Source organism: Mizuhopecten yessoensis, unplaced genomic scaffold, assembly GCF_002113885.1.
Source record: "Mizuhopecten yessoensis strain PY_sf001 unplaced genomic scaffold, ASM211388v2 scaffold8745, whole genome shotgun sequence".
Taxonomy (NCBI): Eukaryota; Metazoa; Mollusca; class Bivalvia; order Pectinida; family Pectinidae; genus Mizuhopecten; species Mizuhopecten yessoensis.
This window is the reverse complement of record NW_018407700.1, coordinates 2,675,679-2,698,823: the sequence shown is the minus strand read 5'-3', so window position 1 is coordinate 2,698,823 and position 23,145 is coordinate 2,675,679. Positions and strand designations below refer to the sequence as shown.

Here is a 23,145-nt window from a genome sequence, read left to right as displayed (position 1 = left end):
GGGGGGATGATATTGGCAGTAATCCTGGGACAAGTGGCGTTAGTTTGCTCCTGGTAGGATATCGTCAGTAATCCGTGAGATTTCCATAGCTTATATATGTGATGTGTGATATAGCCTCCAAGGCTAAATGTAACATGTAGATGATCATGAATGTAAATATATATTTGTATTGTTTATTTCTTTTGTTATATGTATAAACAGGTGAATGCTGATTTATGATAATATATATACAACAATATAGTTATATTGCACACCAACAGTTAATAAATAGCATTTATTGAACTGTATCATATTGTTCTGGTTGTTCTGGTAAAATATTTATCATTTTAACAATTTACTAAAATCTGTAACAATTTCCTGACTGATACCAAGAGTCATAGCAGTCACATGAAAGGTCTCTTCTCTTTTAATGTCATATTGATTTGTCGATTAAAGTACCGTTAAGTGTGTGTTATTAAGAAACAAACACAATTCAATATTATGCTTTTTTTAATTCCGCTACACTAACAAATGTATACACAATTTTTGTACAAAATTTATTTACCAGTCTTTACAAGATAAATATTCAGTACAACATATTTTTTGGATGAAAATGAAATTAACTTGTGGTAAAACATACCATAAAGTGAACACATGAACACATACTGAAATTCATTTTAGCAAAAACCATTTAACTTACTATTGCCTGGTATCTATTTGTATCTGTAGTATATTGGAGAATTTCACTTAAAGGGTGTCATTTTCCAGATATCTACCAGAGTTCTGTCTCCTAGATTGTACCAATTGTAACAGCACCGTTACAAAAGTCCCCAAAACTACCCCCTGCTGTCGTTAATGATATCAGAAGTCACTATACTGTTCGAATTGGCACAATACACCTACACACCAAATTTAAATGGACGAATCAGGGGCTGCGGCAGCCATCTTGGTTGTGCAGTGGCAAAAAAAAGGTGTCTTGCACAAGTTTGTTTGGGGACTTAATAATGAAGCCGAATTGCACTGTGAAATGAGGACAGAATTAATTGCTTTATTGACTTTTTCCTACACTATCTTAAAATTTTAAAAACATTTCCATTAAAAAAAATATACATATAATTTCTGTAAAAACCATATTTACAAGCTCTAGCAATAAATAGTATAGCACTTTGATAAATAATATTAAATTAGGTTGTCTTGTAACATAAAAGTGAACAAAATTTGTGCAAGTTGGACATACCTGGTATTCTAAATCAGGACAATTCAGGTAAAAAAAAATCTCCTTGACCCCAAACTGCCCATTACTTCTAAGCAACTTATTAATTGAATTTAATAAATAACCTGGAATCCTTGGGTGGGATAGCAGTTTTACTTGAATAGCCCCGATCAGATCTCATATATATGAATATTTTGTATTTTACCTAAGGCTATAATTTAATATAAAGTCTATACAATCATTTTCTTCAAACCACTTATCAAGGGTCAAGCATCCATCAATGTACAATACACAACATATCCGACACCTGTATTCATGTGCGACTTAAACTTACATAAACAATATCTTCAACATTAAAACTTCTCAACAGTTTGATTTCATTTGAATTTTGGTTCTATTTCAGTGGAGATAACACTTCTCTTCATCTATTAAAACAATATTTAATAATGACATGGATTGAAACAATCAAAGTGTAAAAAATATGTGAAAAATCCAGACCTGATTGGTCGAAGCTTTAAAAGAATAATGAGATGTGAACATTTTTAAAAACCAATCAAATGTTGGGAAATATCAGAATATTTTTAAAAATTGTTATGAATTTTTTACTTATGAATCCCTGTCGCACTGCAGTGTGGCTTTTCATATATACAATAAGCTCCCTTTAATTTCGTTTAGGGTGAAGTTGTAGCACATTTGGGCCATGACACTTTCAGTGACCAGGTAGTTTGATTGGTAAGAGCGATAGTATAACAAACTGAAGTCCTGGGTTCGAAACCTGGTTTATTTCATTTTTATCATTTTTTCATAAAAGCGTTATGGTTACAGAAATGATAAACCAGAGCAATAGTCATGCCAGGAAAAATAGTGTCCAATGCGTAGTAAAACTTTTTGCAGTGGTACGGGGATCCTTAAGATAATAATATGAATCTCGGTAGATATAATTTTAGGCTCTTCAATACATGTTTTAACATATATACTAAAGAGACCTTTTGAAACAATTTGTCGTTAGGTCGAACAGACAATAAACCATTGGGCCATTCACTGCAAGTAATTTCCAGCTCAAAACATTTCAAAGGATGGCTAGTCTATTGGGAAGTGTCCTCGAATTACCAGGGGTTATACTTACCTACATTCTCTGCATCTGTAGAATTAGTCATGACAAAATCGAAGGCACACAGTTTGATTGGTCTCTGGTGAATAATCCTGACCAATCTACAGCTGATACCTGTCTTTTTAAGACTACAGAGGAGCGACACCTGTTTACCTCAAAGCTGGTCAATTTTCTCGTTAAGCTGCCATGCGATTGCTTTGATGCACATCAAAGGATCAAAGTCTACTTGTATCATCCACAAGGTGGCGCATACCGAGCCTTTGATTTTGTCATGACAAATTTCAGAGATAGGGATGAAGAGAATGTAAGATTCCTGGAATTTCAAGAATGACTTGGAAGACTTAGTCATGAATCTAGCAGATTTTGTGGTTGATAATGAAAATATCATGTCGTGAATACTAATTCTTGTTGAAAGGTGTATTCAATTCTTCTTGAAAAACTTTTAAATTTTCTTATTTTCTATGAAAGTAGCCGATACACATTTGAAATAAACATCAGTTATTTTTATTCAAAGACATAAATTCTTATCAAAGGATACATATTTTTGGAACTGTTCTCAAGCTTACTTTCTCGCAACTTGCCAAAAATCATGCGATGCATCAAGTGTAAACAATGAAAACAGTATTCCGCTTCAAGTGTCTCAAACTGTCCTTCAAATCATTGACAAAATGTGATTCTTTTATCAACAGATTGCCAGAACAAGAAAATGTGCTTGAACACAGATTCTAAGTTAAGGCATACAAATCTTTTAATGAATACAGGCCCAGATTAACAGCTACATGACAGTTCCCTGTGATCAAAGGCTCATATTGTAGACCTCTGAACATACAAAATATTTTTATACAATTATTACACAAAATTATAGGACAATAACAGAACTTACACAGAATCCTCTACATAAATAGAAAACTTGAACCAAACAGATGAATGTGATTAAATAAATATATAAATATACGTTTATACGTAAGCTAATTAAGTTAAGTATATTTATCGATACAGAATCTATAAAGATCCTCCTTAAATTTAGACAAGTACAAGTATATAAATTTTGCCAACTTTTGGCCTTAAATATCTGGTGCTGTTTGCAAAATTAAGTTTTATTGGATATTGGGAAAATACTTAAAAAATATAAAAGGCCCACAAATAAACATATATTTGTTTTGGTTAAAAACCATACAATTAGATTAACATATCTTCAAAATATCAAAAAATGTCTAAAGCAAAAAGTGGCATGTTTCAGCATTCTTGCTAAAATATAATATTTTTGCAATACTTTTAGAGACTTTTCAATAATATTTGTACAAACTTGTACAAATGAGGTTTCAGCATGATATAAATTGATCAAAATGGCAGTAAAAACACATTTCTTTTTTGTTGTGTTTGTCATGAAGTTCATTTCTGACAGGGAAATCTTTATGTGTCTCTTACCTTGATTTGAGATTTGCTGCCAGAATGACAAAAAGTTAAAAATAAGAAATCTTGTCCCGAGGAAAATATTAATCCTCCCACACCAACGTATGAAACAAGGTGATAACGGTGTCAGTACATTGTAATAGATTGTCTAACTATGTAGTGAATGGAATGCCCATCACAAGTACGGCACAGATGATACTTTAGCCTGACAAGAGATATGTAGACTAAAAAATAACACAAGTAAGAAAATGCTAAATATATAGAGGCTATTTATTACCAACATCATTCGGATAATTACTGAAACATCTGCAAAACAGCTGATTCATAAATACTTGCCGCTCTACGGCACTTCCTGTCACTATATAACCCCTACTAAGTTTGGATGGCATTCATTAGACTGTAAATGTCATGGCTCACACAATAACATCATCATTTTGATATCATAACTGTGTTAAAATCAACTCCATGGAAAATGGCTTTTTATTCATTGAACAAGCGTACATAATATATACACTAATTTGAACTAAATATTGAATTTGACCTAAAGCAGATTTTCATTTTCTATGATATTAAAATACTCCAAAAATGGTAAATATAAGCATTGAACTGTTCAAATTAAGCATTTACAATCTACATGAATGACTAGGGCTGTAACGATATATCGTATTATATTGTTATACTTTAATTTCTCGTGTATAGTATCAAATTGTTTTGTTTGGCTGTATCTCTCAAAATTACTGAAAATCATACAAAAATTATTGAAAATCTATAACAAAACTCGATAAAATCCTGCACTCAATCATTATGAAGTTGACCTTTTAAGCAGATTTTTGTATCATGATACGTATTGTATCATAAGCATTATACAGCGATACATAACGTACCATGAGGAATGCGTATCGTTGCAGCCCTTTAAATGACACAGCTTTGCAGGGTTTGGTTTGTTTGTGTTTTACATCCGGTTAACAACTATGGTCATTTAAGGACATGCCCAGTTTTGGTGGTGGAGGAAAACCAGAGTAGCTGGAGAATAACCACAACGCGACCAGTACCTGGCAACTGCCCTATGTAGGCCTTGAACCGGTGACCCAGTAGTAGAGAGCTAGTGATCATAGATGTCAGACACCTTAATCACTCAGCCACTGCATGATGTTTGACTGCAAAGCTGTGTCAGTAATATAGACTGTAAATGTCAAAATCGACCCAGTTCAATGTTTAATCAAACAACCTATACATGTATACAATCAAAACAGCATTTAATAATAAAATCATCTATTGCGGACATACAAATATCTAACAAATTCATATCCATACAAGTTCCATTTCTTTCATGGAGCTGAATCGATTTTAATTGAATAAAATAGGGAGGCTCGTAAAAATCTTGATATGGTCCATCAATGTAATTGATATATCGTTTCCAATACTACAAAGTATTTAAGCTCCAATTCTAAGAACAAGTGTTTGATATAACATGAAAAAGTGGAACTGGAAGTGTAATAATTAAACAGTTCAGTAATAAATACAGTTGTTTTTGATGATATGCAATAAAACCAGAGTGAAGTTTTACAGTTTTCTAAGTATCAAACTCTTATTTACATGAATATGTTAAAACTCTGTATAAAACATTTCCCTTACGATTTGTCTCAAAGTTTTGATATCGTGGGTGGAGGTAACAACAAGAGCTAGTGGTAATCATTGTACAATCAAAGTACTCACAATAACTTAGATATTTTTTATATGTACATTGTTTTAAGTTCGACTTATGTAAGTTTTTCTTTCAGTTGCTGTTTTGTGATACATTTTAAACAATTTCCCTATCTTCAAATATATACATCACATTCTAGCTGCTCGTCAAGCAGCCTCAATACCCCAGGGGTTACACTCTCTCACGTTCTCTGCACCCTGTAATATGTCATCACAAAATCAAAGGTTCAGTGTGGCCACCTTGTGACCGATACAAGACTAGTTCGATCCTTTGATGTACACGTAAAGAATCATGTAACAGCTTAACATTAAAATTGACCTGCTTTAAGTTGGGTGTCTGTCCTTTGTTATCTTCAAATGACAGGTATCGGCCTTTGTTTTTTTACCTGAAACCAATCGAATATCTAACAGCATGCCTTCGATTTTGCCATGACTTGTTCCAGGGGTGCAGAGAAAATACTAGTCTAACCCATGGAATTTTGAGGATATTCATAGAGACACGAACATCAAAATGACAGACAGAATTAAGAATTAAAATATGTTGCACTCATAAAAGTCAGTCTGTAAAGTTATTTTACATGTTAAACAATATTTAAATGAAAATGAATTAAAAACAATAATAATTTAAGATGAGATTTTAAACATCATCTTTGAAATCATCTAATGTTAAAACACAAGTTTATTGGAGGTAGTTAAAAACTAATTTGAATACCAGTAACTGGAAATATAAATATGATGATGGGATGACAATTAAAATGTACAAAATATCATAACAGGCTGACTTTGCCGCCAATATTGATTGTGTGTAGTTTTTTAATATCAATTTACATCTCCCATTAATTTTACAAAATAGCAGAAGTTATACATGGCAGTGATCCAAAAAACCAAGATCATATATGACATGACATTGTGAGTTTTTAGTAGAAATAATGAGACAATAATCACCAACCTGAATGAATAGGATATTTATGTGGGAAAAACAAGAAGAAGAAAAAACAGCGGTACCTTTGAGTACAGGCCGCAGGTTGATTTTGATTTTTTTTTACTAGCCTGACTTATAGTTTGGTTTGTTAGTTTGTTTTGTGTTTTACATCCTTTTTAACAGCTGTGGTCATTTAAGACTTGCCAGGTTTTGGTGGCGGAAGAAAGCAGGAGTTCATGCAGTAAAAACACCGACCTACGGCCAGTACCTGGCGACTACCCCACGTATGCTTCTAACGTACGACTCAGTGGTGGATGGCTAATGATAAAGACCGTCAGATGCCTTAACCCCTTGGCCACCGTGGCCCCTTAAAATAATGAAAATTTGCACTTGCCCCAACTTAGCATCTTTAAGTGCAATTGTGAAGTCCAACAGTGTGGATGTGACTGTGAAACTGACGGCCAAAGCTTTCACCAATAGTTAAGCAAATTATTTCAGAATGTCATAAAGTAAAGAGTCCAAACAATCCGTGTTGTATCTCCGACAAAAAAGTTTCCATTTTTTTCAGCATTTCATTTAGACCTTACTCGGAGTTGCTTCCCCTTTTTCTGTAGAAAAGAGTTATACAAAATGTAATATAGTTTTTAATCATTTCCATTTCTATCAAAACATCTCAGTTGCAGGGATTCAATCACTGGACCTCTTAATTATAAAGCAGGAAGTTTATCCACTGAGCTATAGTTCATGATATTTGTTATGTTAATGCTTTTCTGCAACATTACTGGGTATAATTTCAATATGTGTCAGGTCCCTAGACAGATTGGCAACCTTTAATTGTCTTTGTGTGAATATAGATGTTATAACATGAATTAAACATGAAACAACTTTCCAAATAAGGTATATACTAGAACACTGCAATGACTTTACTTCAACGTGAACTGCATAATAATTGAAATTCTAAATAGAAAAAAATATTCATTTTAGGTTCTGTATCGTTGACAGCCATTCACTGACCTGAAGCTTCTCAAACTCATTTCCATCACAAACCTGTATGATTTGTGTGAAATTGAGTGAAATTCATACAAGCCATATGACAACAGAATACATTTTTTTCTCTCAAAAATTATGACCAAAAAAAGTTCATTATCAATTATAGTTTTGCCTTTGCTGTGAAGATGTGATATCACCATAATGTTGCGTGTGACAGGGCGAAAATTACATGTTACATGTTAAACAAAAAATTGTCATAGTGTTGCTGCACTGCATAGCAGCATGGGTATATGATAAAAAGGCTTACACTACTTAGCATAATAAAACAAGATATTCTAAGGTAATACAACCTCAAATAATACCCAAGGTGCAAAAAAGCTGAGATCATACATCATTTCGCTTCAGAAAACGATGTCATGAAGAAATTTTATAATCATACTGAAGTAATATTACTATACACATTTCAAACAAAAAATCTTGCAATGTCCACTTTCTTTCTTTAGAACATGTAAATAAAAAATAATTGGCATTTAATAGTTAAATCACAGGTACTTGCCTTGTCTGTCAAAACACCCACAATATAAATATATATATTATCGATGTATTGACAAAAGAGGCTAGTATCTCTGGTTAAAGTTAAAGACTTTTTTCGTCTTCCATTAACAGGCTCAATCTGCGAAATGAAAAGTGTGATTAGGACTTTGACATTTTTACCTAGAGTTGAAAATGTCTGAATAATTTAAAAAATACAGTTAAATTCAGTGATCTGGTAAGGGTTTGGTCTAATATTTTCTCTTCTTCTGCAGTTTTGCCAGATCAGCTTGCAAATCACCTACTAAACAATCAATATTGACAGAAGATAGGCGCATATTAAGCACACAAAATCAAACAGGTGTTGATAATATAAGAATTTGTGTGTGTGTTTATCTTGCTATCACAGTCCATAAAAAAATCAAAAACCCATTTTGTCATAAATCTTCATCCTTGTTTTCCAACCACAACTGTAGCATGATAATGGAACACTCGTAAAAAAAAAAAAAAAACTTTGGAAACAACAGTTTTACACAGTTACGTAATACAGGGGGAATATTAAGAAATATAGTGCAATGTTTCTTTGTACAGATCTCTTGCTTCCGCAGGTAATTGTCTCTCAAGTCTAGAACTCTTAAATCAGGAACGTATATTCTTTCCTTTGGCAGGTTTCATTTCTTTAATTTGTTTTGCCAATTCTGTGTTCTTGGTCTGCAAGTAAAATAAAAATAGATTAGAATAAAGTTATTAAAATTTTGTATCAAATATGCATAATATGTACAAGTTATTTCCTCATTATAACATTTTTTGCTCTCTCATACACAACATTGAGGTTGGAAGACTTCAGCATTGTTGAGTGATTGCAAATCTTGTAAAAAAAGAGTTAGTTCTAGGTATGGTGAAAGACCTGTGTGTCAATATGGTGTAAAAGTTTTGCCCTCGTATAGTGATTTTTCGTTCGTCAACTCTGTGGATCTGTCTAGACTTAACTTCAGCTGGCTACCGGTCAATGAATGACAACACGTTTTATAAAGTTCTACAATTTATTATGTACAAAATGAAACAGTGAAGTAAATTAGATGAAACATGATGAATAGATATGCACAATGCTACAGAACGTCAACCACTCGACCGGCCCATACTAAAAACAGTATATCCGTGTAACATATGTCCTTTTAAAAAATGTCCACCCGGTATCCCATACCGGGAAATACGTTTAAACTAACTCCGATAATATATTACAACATGCCTACAACGGGAAATAACCACCCTAAATTAACACTGAGATTATTCTACCAAAACATGCCTATAATGGGAAAATACCACCCAGCTCGGAATAATTTTGAGGTCTAAGGCCGAAATACACTCCTACCCATAAGAAGGGAGAAGACAAACCGGCCAGCTACATGTAAGCCTCTGCCAGAATGATTTACAATACCAAAACACCCAGCTATATAACCAAATTTAATTGTATGCCTTGAATTACACGTGCAATGTAGTATTGAACTTGATACTGACCCATACCTGAGCGTAGAGTGCTGTACAGGTATAGTAACATATCCCAAAAATATTAACCAATCAGAAGCGTTTAAATATACTACCGGAAGGGAATCCCCAACGGGAAAACCCCAGGTAAACAATATGGAGCTGATGATCACAACATGCACTCTGTTTTACGAAAAGTAAATTTATACGGAAATATATACCACAAGTAAGTGTTCAAAACCCAATCATTTTACAATTGTATTTAAACCAAAACCAGTGTAGGTATTGGAAGTTGTAGTAGCTTTGAGAAGCTTCAGTGTGACAGTGTGTGTTTATGAAAGTAAACCTGTGTAAAACTAAGTTCTAGTTACCGCGAGAGACTCCAGTGTGTCAGTGTGTTTATGATAGTTACCTAGTGTAAAACTAAGTTCTAGTTACTGTGAGAGACTCCAGTGTGTCAGTGTGTTTATGATAGTTACCCAGTGTAAAACTAAGTTTTAGTTACCGTGAGAGACTCCAGTGTGTCAGTGTGTGTTTATGATAGTAACCAAGTGTAAAACTAAGTTCTAGTTACCATGAGAGACTCCAGTGTCAGTGTGTGTCTATGATAGTAACCCAGTGTAAAACTAAGTTCTAGTTACCGTGAGAGACTCCAGTGTGTCAGTGTGTTCATGATAGTTACCTAGTGTAAAACTAAGTTCTAGTTACCATGCGAGACTCCAGTGTGTCAGTGTGTTTATGATAGTTACCATGTGTAAAACTAAGTTTTAGTTACCGTGAGAGACTCCAGTGTGTCAGTGTGTGTGTATGATAGTAACCAAGTGTAAAACTAAGTTCTAGTTACCGTGAGAGACTCCAGTGTGTCAGTGTGTTCATGATAGTTACCTAGTGTAAAACTAAGTTCTAGTTACCATGCGAGACTCCAGTGTGTCAGTGTGTTTATGATAGTTACCCAGGGTAAAACTAAGTTCTAGTTACCATGAGAGACTCCAGTGTGTCAGTGTGTTCATGATAGTTACCTAGTGTAAAACTAAGTTCTAGTTACTGTGAGAGACACAAGTGTGTCAGTGCGTGTTTATGATAGTAACCCAGTGTAAAACTAAGTTCTAGTTACCGTGAGAGACTCCAGTGTGTCAGTGTGTTTATGATAGTTACCCAGTGTAAAACTAAGTTCTAGTTACCTTGAGAGACTCCAGTGTGTCAGTGTGTTCATGATAGTTACCTAGTGTAAAACTAAGTTCTAGTTACCATGAGAGACTCCAGTGTGTCAGTGTGTGTTTATGCTAGTAACCCAGTGTAAAACTAAGTTTTAGTTACCGTGAGAGACTCCAGTGTGTCAGTGTGTGTTTATGCTAGTAACCCAGTGTAAAACTAAGTTTTAGTTACCGTGAGAGACTCCAGTGTGTCAGTGTTTGTTTATGATAGTAACCCAGTGTAAAACTAAGTTCTAGTTACCGTGAGAGACTCCAGTGTGTCAGTGTGTGTATGATAGTAACCCAGTGTAAAACTAAGTTCTAGTTACCGTGAGAGACTCCAGTGTGTCAGTGTTTGTTTATGATAGTAACCCAGTGTAAAACTAAGTTCTAGTTTCCGTGAGAGACTCCAGTGTGTCAGTGTGTTTATGAGAGTAACCCAGTGTAAAACTAAGTTCTAGTTACCGAGAGACACCAGTGTGTCGGTGTGTTTATGATAGTTACCCAGTGTAAAACTAAGTTCTAGTTACCATGAGAGACTCCAGTGTGTCAGTGTGTTCATGATAGTTACCTAGTGTAAAACTAAGTTCTAGTTACTGTGAGAGACACCAGTGTGTCAGTGTGTGTTTACAATAGGAATCCAGTGTAATTCTATGTTCTAGTTACCGTGAGAGACTCCAGTGTGCCAGTGTGATGTTTGTGGATGGTCTGGATCTTCAGTCGAAACTCTTTATCTGTTTCATAAGCCTGGGCTTTGAGTTCATTTATCTGAAAAGAAAGTTTAACTAAATATTAATAATTTCTTGTTGGTTTCCATTTGAAACTGGAAACTGTTTTTCCCAGGATGACTATAAGTTTGATAAACTATCTCTGAAACGAAACAAGATATAGACCCTGCACTTCAGAAGGCTAAACTATCGCTCTAACCAATTGAGCTACCAAGACAAAGGAAGAGTTCTGACCAAATAGTTCTACAGTTATATCCACACGGAAGTTAAGGGGAAGTCACTGTATATCGGAAAAGGAAAACTCACAGTGCAGTAGGACAGGGATCCTTAACAAGATGTCATACCCAAATAAATATACAGCATTTGATATAGTGCCCTATCTAGCTTACATAAGCCACTCTTAAGCGCTTTAACAAACCCATCTACATGTACCAGTAACCAGAAAAATGGAAATGCTTTTTAAAGCAATGGTGTCATGTTTAAAGCAAAATTGACCTTGACCCTTTCAAAGAAAACAAGAGGACCAATGGGCCTGCACTGCTCACCTGGTCTAAATCTCACACTAGTAACCTTAAAAGTGATCTAAAATGAGGGCTACGAAAAATATCAAACATATTTGACCCCTGTGACCTTAAATATAAGTCAAGGTCATTCATTTAAACAAACTTTGTAGTCCTTCATCCTAGTCTGCTACTGGTAAAATATCAATATCCTTGGCATTTTGGTTAATCAGAAGTTGTTTAAAGTTGTTTTTAGACATTAGACCCCTGTGACCTTAAATATGAGTGAAGGTCATTCATTTGAACAAACTTGGTACGCATCATCCTAGCATGCTGCTGGCTAAACTTCAACATCCTGTGTCTTTTGGTTATTCAGAAGATATCATTTAAATATTTTAAACACATTTGACCCCTGTGACCTTGAATATAATTCAAGCTTGTTCAAATGAATGACCTTGAATTCAAGGTCATTCATTTGAACAAACTTGGTAGCGCATCATCCTAGCATGCTACTGGCAAAATATCAACATCCTAGGCTTTTTGGTTATTCTTCAGAAGTTGTTTAAAGATTTTAAACATATTTGATCCCTTTGACCTTGAATAAATATCAAGGTCATTCATTTAAACAAACTTGGTAGCACTTCATCCCATCATGTTATGGGCCAAATATCATCATCCTGTGCCTTTTCGTTTTTCAGAAGAAGTTGTTTAAAGTTTTTAACATGTTTGACCCCTGTGACCTTGAATACAGGCGAAGGTCATTTATTTTAACAAACTTGGTAGCCCTTCATCCCAGTTTGCTTCTGGCCAAATATCATCATAGGCCTTGTAGTTATTAAGAAGAAGCCGGACGCCACATCATGGCATAAGCTCACTTGGCCCTTTGGGCCACGTGCACTAAAAATTGGCCTCTACCTTTTTTAAAGCCAGTGACCGCAGTAATTCAAATCCTATTTAAATTGAAGGTGAACCTGACTATAAACATTGTTTTACAATTTGAACTTAGTGCAGAACACACCATGATGTTATTACAAAGCCTTCCATTTCACGTAGAATGGTCTCAAATAGCTATGACAAGTTTCAGACCATGTAGGTTAGCACAGACAATGTGTATACCAGTTTGTCCTTTTCCATGAGTTGTTGATCCTTGGCCTGAAGTTGTTTACGCATGGTTTCCATCTGGTCCTGTAACTGCTGAAGGGCAATGAGGTGCTCGGAGCTGTGGGGATCGTCCACCTTATCTGTGGCACTGCTGGCGTTCAGCATGGACAGACTCGATGAAAGGCTCATTGAGAAACTGCTACTGCTTTGGAAAACAGTAATGTTACAGAAATGATTACAAGGAGAAACCTCTATCAAAAACAAAACAGGTGATATAAATGTCGCTCCAGTGTTATTTCCCGTTGTATTTCTCTCGTGTGATACATGTATACAAATAGATGCCAACCTTATGTGGGTAACTTTCTATTCCTGCCAGATTACCTGCTGCTAGCTACATGTAATAATTTTCTCGTTAATTTACGAGGAGACTAATTTACAAATTTGCAAACATAAATTCTATGACAACAATATTGCAATATCGTAATCTGAATTGCAAATTCAAGTACAGTAAATAAAATAAAAAATACAGGCATAGTTTTGCGAAAATTAAGTACACAAACAAATAAAGGTTTTAACAGCATATTAGGTGGTCACTTCTTTAATTCATAAAGGATACAATCTTACTGAGAGTAGTACAATGTATATTGATGTTAACATATCATGTTGCAAGATTTATGATATCACTGATCATACATTGTGTTTGACACTTAGTCTACAGTTAGACAACACAGTTAACATTATGGTAAGATACAAAACTGCGACAAGTAAAGTTTGGCTGGCTTGCTCTAGGTGCTGTAGGAGATGGTTGTGAAATTGTCAGGGTCAATATTTTCTGAAATGTTAAACAGTTTAATGACCAAAACACCCATAATTTGTTTGGCTAAGTTATGATAAGTTATAAAAAAAAAATTGCCTGGCTTGTTCTAGGTGCAGAAGATTGCTGTGAAACATCAGGGCGCAACTGTTGAAAGCAGACAGAAAAGTCCATTTTCTGATCTTTGATAATATCAAGAAAGTGGAAGATCTAGATTATATTACTTGACCATGTTGATGGGCAATAAAACGATACAAAACAACTGACTACATACCATGTGCTGGGATTAAATTATGCACATTAGAAGGGGGAAAACTCACAAACTTTTGAAAATTTATAGAGGACTGTCCCTTGCTAGAGAGTGTTTAAAATTAACCCACTATGTTTTACAGTGAAACCTGTGTACTCTAACACCATGTGGACGGGGACAACAATATATAGGTCAGATTAGACAGGTTATTGGAAAACATATGACTGTTTTATACTAGGTAGTTTCATTATAAACTGAATTTTAACATGAACAACACAGGAGGTTTGAATATTCAGGGGTCTGATAAGACAAGTTTCCTGGTATTATGTGCACAAAGCTTTCAATGATTGGGCCTAGATTGACAAGATAAAGTTAGGCTTGTTCAACACACTGAAACAGATACATATCAGTTAACTGGAGTTGTGTACATCATTAACTCATTCACCCCTATGTATTTAAACTGAACTTGCCCAGTCTTTGAATTGGTATGGTTCAAATGTGACTTTAGGGTTGAATGGATTAAGAAGCTGAAAAATCGCTCTCTGGAAATGAACAGCCTTGTATATGATACAGTACACCAATCATCAACATGTAACAAGATATACAGTCAAACCTGCTTGAGAGACCACCTCTATTAAGAGATCACATTTTAAACCAGGCGTGTACAATTTCACATTTTGAATACTAGCCTGCAAGCTGATATTTCAAAATACTACTAGCCCAAACTGTATTTTGCATTTAAAATTTTAGCTAGCTCTAGAATAAAATTTACTAGCATCAAAATTATTCGAACTGTACACTCCAAAAAAAATGTACAAAAGCAATTCTTTTTCATGTCAAGTGAACCTGTTTTAAAAGACCAACCACAAAAAGAGACTGCCTTATAGACTTCTTAAAATGGTCTCTGAAGACAAGTTTTGCTGTATTGTAGCAATTCTATAAAGTCAAGATTTTGCTCTCAAAAAGAAGGGATTCCTTTTTCTTACAGCGGTTCATTTTGTTTTTATTTCACAGACATAGACCAATTCCCACCAAGAGCCGCCCTGAAATTAACAATATTAAAACAGAAATCTTGTGACCATGTTTAAGAGGTTCAACATAAGACGCCCCCCGACACATAAAGTTAACCAATATCTACCAGCACACTGCGGGGGTTCCAAACACTGGCAATATTTAAAACTTATACTTGGTATTGTAAAATTTCATTAAACAAAAACCTTTAACATCATGCAACACATGCTCAATATGTCCAACTTGACTGACAACTGCACTTGCATGCTTTATACTTGAAGAACCAACACAGACAGCAAGGGGGAGGGGCTGGGGGAGGAGCCAGAGAATAAAAGGGAAAGGCATGTCAGTGCTAAGTGGGAAAGTGAAAGCAGGCATGGAACAAGAGCTCTTTGGCCAAGGTGTGAAAATAATAAGCTCAATGAAGCAACGAAAAATCAACAAAATCAGTCACTTTCATACAAATACTCTTTGCAAGAAAAAAGTTTAATTTTAAACTTTGTTTATAAATAAGAGGAACAATTTTAGCAAGATTAAATGTGCTTACATTTTCAAAAATTGCAGTTTACAGTGGAAGTTCTGAGGAAGGACGAATTTGTATACAACTACCAAGATTGTACACAATAAACTCTTTTTCAAGCCCTTTCCAAATTTGTTTGCTATGTTTTTTTAAAAGATTTCTGAGTTGGCTTACTCTTTTAAGAATGAATATCGGCTCTTCTCGGTGAGGTTAGACACTTCAAGATCTTCTCTGCAACAACAGATTATATCAATTTTATATACCCAGACAGAAAGAACAAATCGAATTGGGACCAGTGACCATGGGGGAGACGAATAGACATACAGGTGGACACAAATTCACATGAAACACAAGTATGACTGGGGTTTACAAAGCAAATCAATTCTCAACACTCATGATCTGTCTAGCAAAATAGACAATCTTGGGAACTGAAACATAAACAGACCAAATAACTTATAGGTACTGTCATTTGCAATAAGATAGGCTACATGGTCAATTCAAAGGATATAGAGCATGCTAAAAAGTCCATAACATGATGATCACAGAATCAATTAGCCATATCCTACTATTACGTATATACTTTCTGCGCTATTACATCAGGATAGTTCACTTAATTTAACAAGAATTTTACTTACAAAGGATATATAAAATGGAGAATAGTAATTGTAGGGAGTCACCAAAACTGTTCAGTATCACCTAACCAAAGAGGCTGAAGAATCACCCAGTGTTTTTATGCTTCCAGAAATAAAATCCCTCCCTCAACTTCACTTTCAGTATCCCCCTATATCACCTCACCACAAAGGCTGGAAAATCACCCAGTGTTTTTATGCTTCCAGAAATAAAATCCCTCTCTCAGCTTCACTTTCTGTGTTGTCAATAAGAACCAGAACCCGGCAATCTGTCACCTGGTACTTTATTGTTATCCAGAAGTTAACCTGGGAGATCTTGAAATGTTACTTGAAATGCAAGCCATCCACTACTCGAAGTGTTATTAACACAAGTTGGAACTATTTTATACTCTAGATATAAGCTGAACATGCTTCTAGAATATCCAGGTTAACAGATACAAAATTATTCATTGAAGCATACAGGCTTGAATTTTGTTTTAACTTGACTAAATAGATTCTCAAATAATTGGGACATACGCTTAAATATGAGAAGCTTTGATAACTAGTGTTAAGTATTTTATCATTTCAATAAACAAAAGATTAAAATATTGTCAACTCATCGCATTTAACAGGATCATACACAAGGTTACAACACACTACAAGTCATTTACAAAACTAAGTATTCACAAGATGCATTCACTAGACACAGGTGCAATTTACCTCTTCGTGGGGGTCATTCCATTGGCACTACTGATCTCGACGCGAGCTTTCTTGGTGGGAGGTGTTTGAGATGATGTGTCCGAGTGACTGGATCTTAAGAAGACAAGGTGAAAAAAATAATAATAAGCTTACAGCCTAACAGTGTAATTGAAATTTTGACAGTTGACTGTTCAAGATGATGTGTCTGAGTGGATCTGAATCTGAAGGAGAACATATAAAGTTGTAGAAAAATATTAAACTAAAGTTTAAACTCTCTAACGTAAGTTTTGGCTGCGGACTGCCTAAGTGACAAACAAAAAACAAATCATTAATTTTATTCAGGGAAACAAGAAAAAGAATTGTATACCATCTATAATCATGATCAATCGTTTATACATTTATAATAAAAATAAAATGACCAAAGAACGATATCATTTGATGAACAATCTTTTAAGAAATGGTATGTATCAAATAATCAAAATTTGATTACTGTAAAAGCATATATTTTCGTTGGGGTAAAATTTCTTTGTTTTTATATGGGGGACATATTTGTTGGGATTATATTTCATGGAATCAATATCTTAAAGGGGCTGGTAGAGGAAAAAATGTCATATTTGCTAAAATGGCATACACATTTTTAAAATACCTTCTTATGAAATATACTGATTCAAATTTTGCTGAAATTCACTCACTAAGAGTAAAAATTATAATTATATCAAAGAAATCCTAAATCGTCACCTGACAGTCTAAATCTCTCAATTGACCCAGATCAGTGATGTAATTTTACCACACGGGCGTCATCAACAAGGCCAAATGTAAACATCGCGGCGAAGGAAAAGGAGCCATGCTTAAGTCATGACAGGCACGAGGTATCAATACCGTTATATATAACAACAACATATAGGTAGGAATACTATACTTGCATCATACATGACCTTTGAAAACAATTATTTACGTATAGTATTGCTGTCTTGTCTGCTAGTTGAGTCTGAAATGTCACATGACGGCGTGCTATTGTTTTATCTTCATTGCCTCACTTTCGAAACAACCACATGACATATATAAATAGATCTGCACTAAATTTACGTGGGGCTTCCCCGAGATTTCAGTGGTCAAAACTGGATATTGCAAGCAGAACTCGTCCATCATTTTGCCATGGTATAACTTTTGGAAGGCCAGAGTACGCATTTAGACCCATTTATTTTGTATATTTCCCCCCGACCAGCCCCTTTAAAACCCTGGGTTTTTTCCCTATCAAACAAAAATGTGTTGTCGCGGTACAGGTGTCTTCGCAGATACAAGAAGGAGTAGAGATTGAGAAAGTGTTGGTTGATTTGAAAATCAGGGTTGTCAAACAACCCCACGCTAAATGGCTTCTGTATTTAATATTTTCATTTAGTTTATATTCGTGCATTTAAAATTTCGTTGGGATTATATTTCGTGGTTTTCATGAAACCATAAAAAAAGGAATAATTAAATTCCCAACGAAATATTATGCTTTTACCTTATTTCATAATAAAAGGGTTCTACATGACCCACTTACTTATGAGATGATTTGGTTGAGTGGGACCGTCGATGGTCTTTGGACCTTGAATGTTTGTGATGATGATGATGGTGGTGGTGATGATGTTTGTGACTCCTTTCTGACTTTTCCTTTGTGGCAGCACCTTCCTGTCCGTCGGATGCACCTTTATCGCTCCCATTGGACATTCTGTCTCCTTGACTACTGTTGCTATGGCGACTACTTGTACTTCCTCCACTGTCATTTTTCGAGCTTTCTTCCTGCTTGCTGTTATTTTTACCCACAACACTGTCAAACAACTTTTCAGCTTTGTCGGGTTTCTCTTTTGTTGGCCTCAGAGATCCGAGATTTTTTCTATCCTCATCTTTTCGTTGTTTTGCCTTCGCTAAAGCTCGTTTGTAGGCAAGAGTACATAACCAACATAACAGTTTTCCATCGACCTGCAAAATAGTTTTAAATAAACAGGAATGTCATAGGACATCAAACACTGTCAGATCACAATGGTTCATCCCACTGACCTCCAAAAGCAATCCAAAAAATGACAAGAAAATGCTGCCATCGATATCCCCCGCTCGCAGTGCAAAAGTCATTAGAAGCGTAAAAAAAAGGTAAATCAGCATCTGCAATATGCATTCAGTAGAGCAACTTTTGATACACAATTGATGCAAGTATAATCAACATAACACTTGTAGTAGGCAAGATATAGATGAGAGCAATTATTCTTAACCCTTCATGAAGATAGAGCAATTCTTCTTAACCAAGTCAATGAAGTGTAAAATATAGGTCAAATCAGCATCTGCAACATGTATTCAGTAGAGCAACCCAGAAGATCAACTCGTTGAGTGGGGGATAGTAAGTTTATACATAAACCTACATTATAAGGAGTACAATAAAGCTAAATTAGAAGAATTCACCATGATTGGTCTTCTTGAAAGGTTTCAGACACATGTACCAATTATTGACACTTGGTATCTGCTTGATTGACAGTTCAAAGGACATTAAAGTTGTTTCTGATGCATTTCCTTTCTTTTAATACTTCTCTTTATCTCAAACAGACTACCAGTAACTTTCTTTCTTTGGAGGATTTTGTGTATATTTTATGTCAATACCTTTTTCCGTGTGCCGTCTGTGCGGTCAAATGCACATTTCTGTTTACACTGTTCACAGGTCAAAGGTTGGCCCCATCTTCTTTCTGAATTGGCACATCTCTGACACTTATTGCCGATGAAAGCAGCAAGAATATTGCAATATTCACAAACTGATGGCTACAGAAAAATAAAAAAAAGAAGACATAATTCACTATATTGTACGCCAGGTAGTTTTTGCCCAGTGAAACTTTTGCCCTTTGCTGCTCCATTCAATAATAGCCCGGTATTAATTTTGCCCATCACATTCAATTATAGCCCAGTATTAATTTTGCCCATCACATTCAATAACTATGTATATTATATTCTTGAGATCCCTGTACCTTATCACTGCCAAAAACTATAACTGAGTATTTGAAACAAATTTTTCTGGCATGACTATAGCCTTAATAAATCATTTCTGAAAATAAAACCATACCCTGCAGGACTTTATGGGAAATGATAAAACATGAAATAAAAAACACAAAAACAACTCTGGACCAGGATTTGAACCCTGAACTTCTGACTGCTAATCTATCGCTCTGACTAATTAAGCTACCTGGTCTTTGGAGGTGTCCTGGCCAAATTGTTCTAGTTATATCTTAACAGAAGTTAAGGGGAGGTTACTGCATATAGGAAAACCCACTGTTGTGGGACAGAGATCCTTAACCAATAATCGTTGTACTGATAAATTCACCTAATTTACAAAGAGTGAAAAGGGCGAAATTTTAGCTGCAATGAAAATTTGGCGGTATTTGGAATCGCATTTGAATTTTTCATCACATTTGCAAATAACATATTTAAGTAAGGACTTCTTTCAAGATTTCATAAGCACTACTTCAAATGTACTTATATCAGCAACATGGTATTTTAGCACTCAATAATACATTCAATACACATTATTTTATTACCACAATGATACATAAGTGCAGTGACTCTCTCTCAGTTCTTTCTTTTTCAAACATACTTTGGAAACATACATGTATATAAGCACTGTACATATTATAGGTGGATCTGACATATCATAATCTAGAGGTGCTAAAATAATAATTTACTTGTATAATAAAGAAATATATAAATACACTATTTATGTACATTTAAATTAGCCAAGAGATAAAATCTTCAACAATTTATTTTTCATTTAATGACTTTTTTGTTTTTGTGTTTTGTTTAGGTGTTTTTTTCTTGGATATACCTTTTCTTTCTATATTCAATGTTAAAAGACATGGTCGAAATATCAATGAAATTGCCATATATTCATGATCTTTGGTCGACAAACAAACTTAACTTCTATCTGAACATATTGTATGGTTTGGAACCAGGTACTAACCTTTCCATGGACTTTCACATTCTGGTCACACTTTTTACAAATAGAGTTTGTATTGCTCTTGCTGAAAAGGTAAAGAGGAGCATTTGTACAGGTATGAGGAAAACACAAAAACTTTCCTCTTGCTTCAAGTTCTATATAGATTTATATTTCGCTCAAAGTTCAAAAGCTTTAAAAATATCAGATTCAGAGTTATGACAATAGAGACTTGACTAAAAACATGTATTAATAATTATAGAAGGTATTAAAATATTAAGGCTTCATCTATGGCTGAAGACTACTCAAAAAGATTTCTGAACATGATCTTTCTCTTTATATTAGTTGCTTTTAAGTTCATTTCTTGTTAAATAATATTTGAAATATAGAGATTTTTTTTTATGTTTAATATCAAAGAATATTAAACATATATATATAAACAAATTGCACAAGTGAACATAAGAAACCAGTTTTGAATGAATTCTAGTAAAATTTTACACATGTATGTTGGTTAGAGTTTCTTTAACAGAACAAAGGATTTTATTCATTTATTTTTAACAAATATGTTATGTAACACTTTCTGAAGTATATTTTCACCAATTCAACACAACAGATTTCTCCCACTATATCATTTTTAATGCAGTTCAACAAAGAACATTCTTAAACGTGAAACATAATAGTGTTAGTGTAAAAAGTAAAAAAAAGGTCTCATTTTTAGTAGAATATGTCTGAGAAACAAGACATTAATTTGTTTTGGTCTTACTCTTCTTGCTGAAACTCTGCTCTGCAGTAGGTGCACTTTACTACTGGAAAATTGCTTCTACACTCCTGTAAATAAACGACAAAATTACAGTACAGTATATTATATAAACTTAATGGTGTGAGCTCGAGTGATTAACATTGAATGCTGACCTCGTCTAACGTCATCCTTCGGAATGATCACAACTGATATCATGATGTCACAATTTAGTAGGCTTCAAATTTAGAACCCTTGTTAAGATCTGTATCTGTACGTTGTAATACCCGGTTCCGGTTTTTTTACAAAGGGAGAGAGAGAGAGCAGTTCAGTTTGATTTTTGGTGCGTTATAGCACCCTTAAAGGCCTCCAAATTAGGGGCACATACTACGTCATCTTCCAGGTGGTTCCACTCTATAACTGTACGTACGAAGAATGAGTTTTTGTATTGATCACAGTTGTACTTTGGTACTGTATAAGATTTTGTGTTATTTATAACTGATGCTTCCACCACATTATTCAATAAGTAGTCCAAGAAGTCTCTGGCCTTGATGTTCCTTTTTGGTCTGTTTTTTGTTAGATGTTCAGCTGGAGGTATAACTGGTATCAACTCCTCAACCACCTTGTACATGTTATTTTATCGATAGGATTTTTGGGACAAAGATACTTCATTCCTGGCCATTGCATTTCTCTTTCTCCTGTTAAAAAGATATCAATGCAAGTCCTATTCCTTTTCATCTTGACCCCCATTTCTCAAATTTTCTCATTTAAATACAATCCTCATTACATTACATGGACTGGCCTGTAAGTGGTTGTATCTCACTTTTTTGAAATAGTTGACCCAATTAATTTGACACCTGCATAAGTTTTGGCTGGTCTGCTCTAGTCTACATCTTGTAATCATTTTTATAAAGTTGTAAAAATGAACTGTTTCAACCACATTAACTTGTCCTCTATAAAAATCAGAAAGTTGTTCATCCAATACTTACATGCTAGGCCTCCTTTTGAATTCATTTTCAGACAAAAAATATGTACAAATTTCAGTTTTAAGAAAATGACTTCAAATTTTGCAGTTGGTTAGATGATCTTAGGGAAAACTGAATTACATAAAACTATATATGTATGAATATAGGTAAATCTAACTGCTCTTGGTCTGAAAATAATTACTCAGAGGTGAAAGTTCGATTATTTTGATATGGAAGAGGATCGAACGCATTCGCTGACTGCTATTTTTTAAACGAAATTGTCATTACATTTTGTGCTTCATTTGACAAAGTCAACTTCACTGCTTTTATGTTGCTATGCAAGTAAGTGATGCTGGGTGCTATAACTTACTTTACACAACTGTTCGGCTTGAGATAATTCTTCAAATGGATGCCTAGTGTGACATTTTGTACATGCAAACAAAGCTGCCATATTATGTGTAGGTTTTACGAGATTTTTTTCTGTGAAAATCGCCGATTTCACAGATATGTTCGCTTCAGCGGAAGTGGAGTTCATCCGGAAATATAAATTGCGCATGTCATTGTGTATTGAATTAATTTGCAACTGAACTTTCTAAAATCATTTTTTTTGCACATATATAATCATTTGGATGATTAAAATAACGAATTGTGACAAAACTGGTGGCTATCTACAAATTCAATTATATTTTTATTCAAATTGACCAATCAAATCATGGCTTATAT

The 23,145-nt window shown here is 34.5% G+C and overlaps 1 protein-coding gene across 5 annotated transcripts; it reads right to left on the bottom strand.

The window, feature by feature from the left end:
- Positions 1 to 471: 471 nt before the first annotated feature.
- On the bottom strand, positions 472 to 22,949 carry LOC110456393 (protein FAM76B-like). Of its 5 annotated transcripts, none has more exons than XM_021507102.1 (11): positions 22,793 to 22,949; positions 21,485 to 21,549; positions 20,749 to 20,809; positions 19,404 to 19,559; positions 18,316 to 18,734; positions 16,794 to 16,886; positions 15,640 to 15,696; positions 12,886 to 13,075; positions 11,227 to 11,309; positions 9,990 to 10,008; positions 472 to 8,574 (listed from the first exon to the last, which is right to left on the bottom strand). In XM_021507102.1, exons 1-11 carry the CDS (start codon positions 22,871 to 22,873, stop codon positions 8,503 to 8,505), a joined length of 1,296 nt encoding a protein of 431 aa, XP_021362777.1. In that variant the 5' UTR covers positions 22,874 to 22,949; the 3' UTR covers positions 472 to 8,502. The 5 variants fall into 5 exon arrangements, with proteins under 5 accessions (XP_021362777.1, XP_021362780.1, XP_021362778.1 ...); XM_021507105.1 differs by having other exon boundaries at positions 12,886 to 13,072; XM_021507103.1 differs by lacking the exon at positions 9,990 to 10,008 and having other exon boundaries at positions 11,208 to 11,309.
- Positions 22,950 to 23,145: the final 196 nt, after the last annotated feature.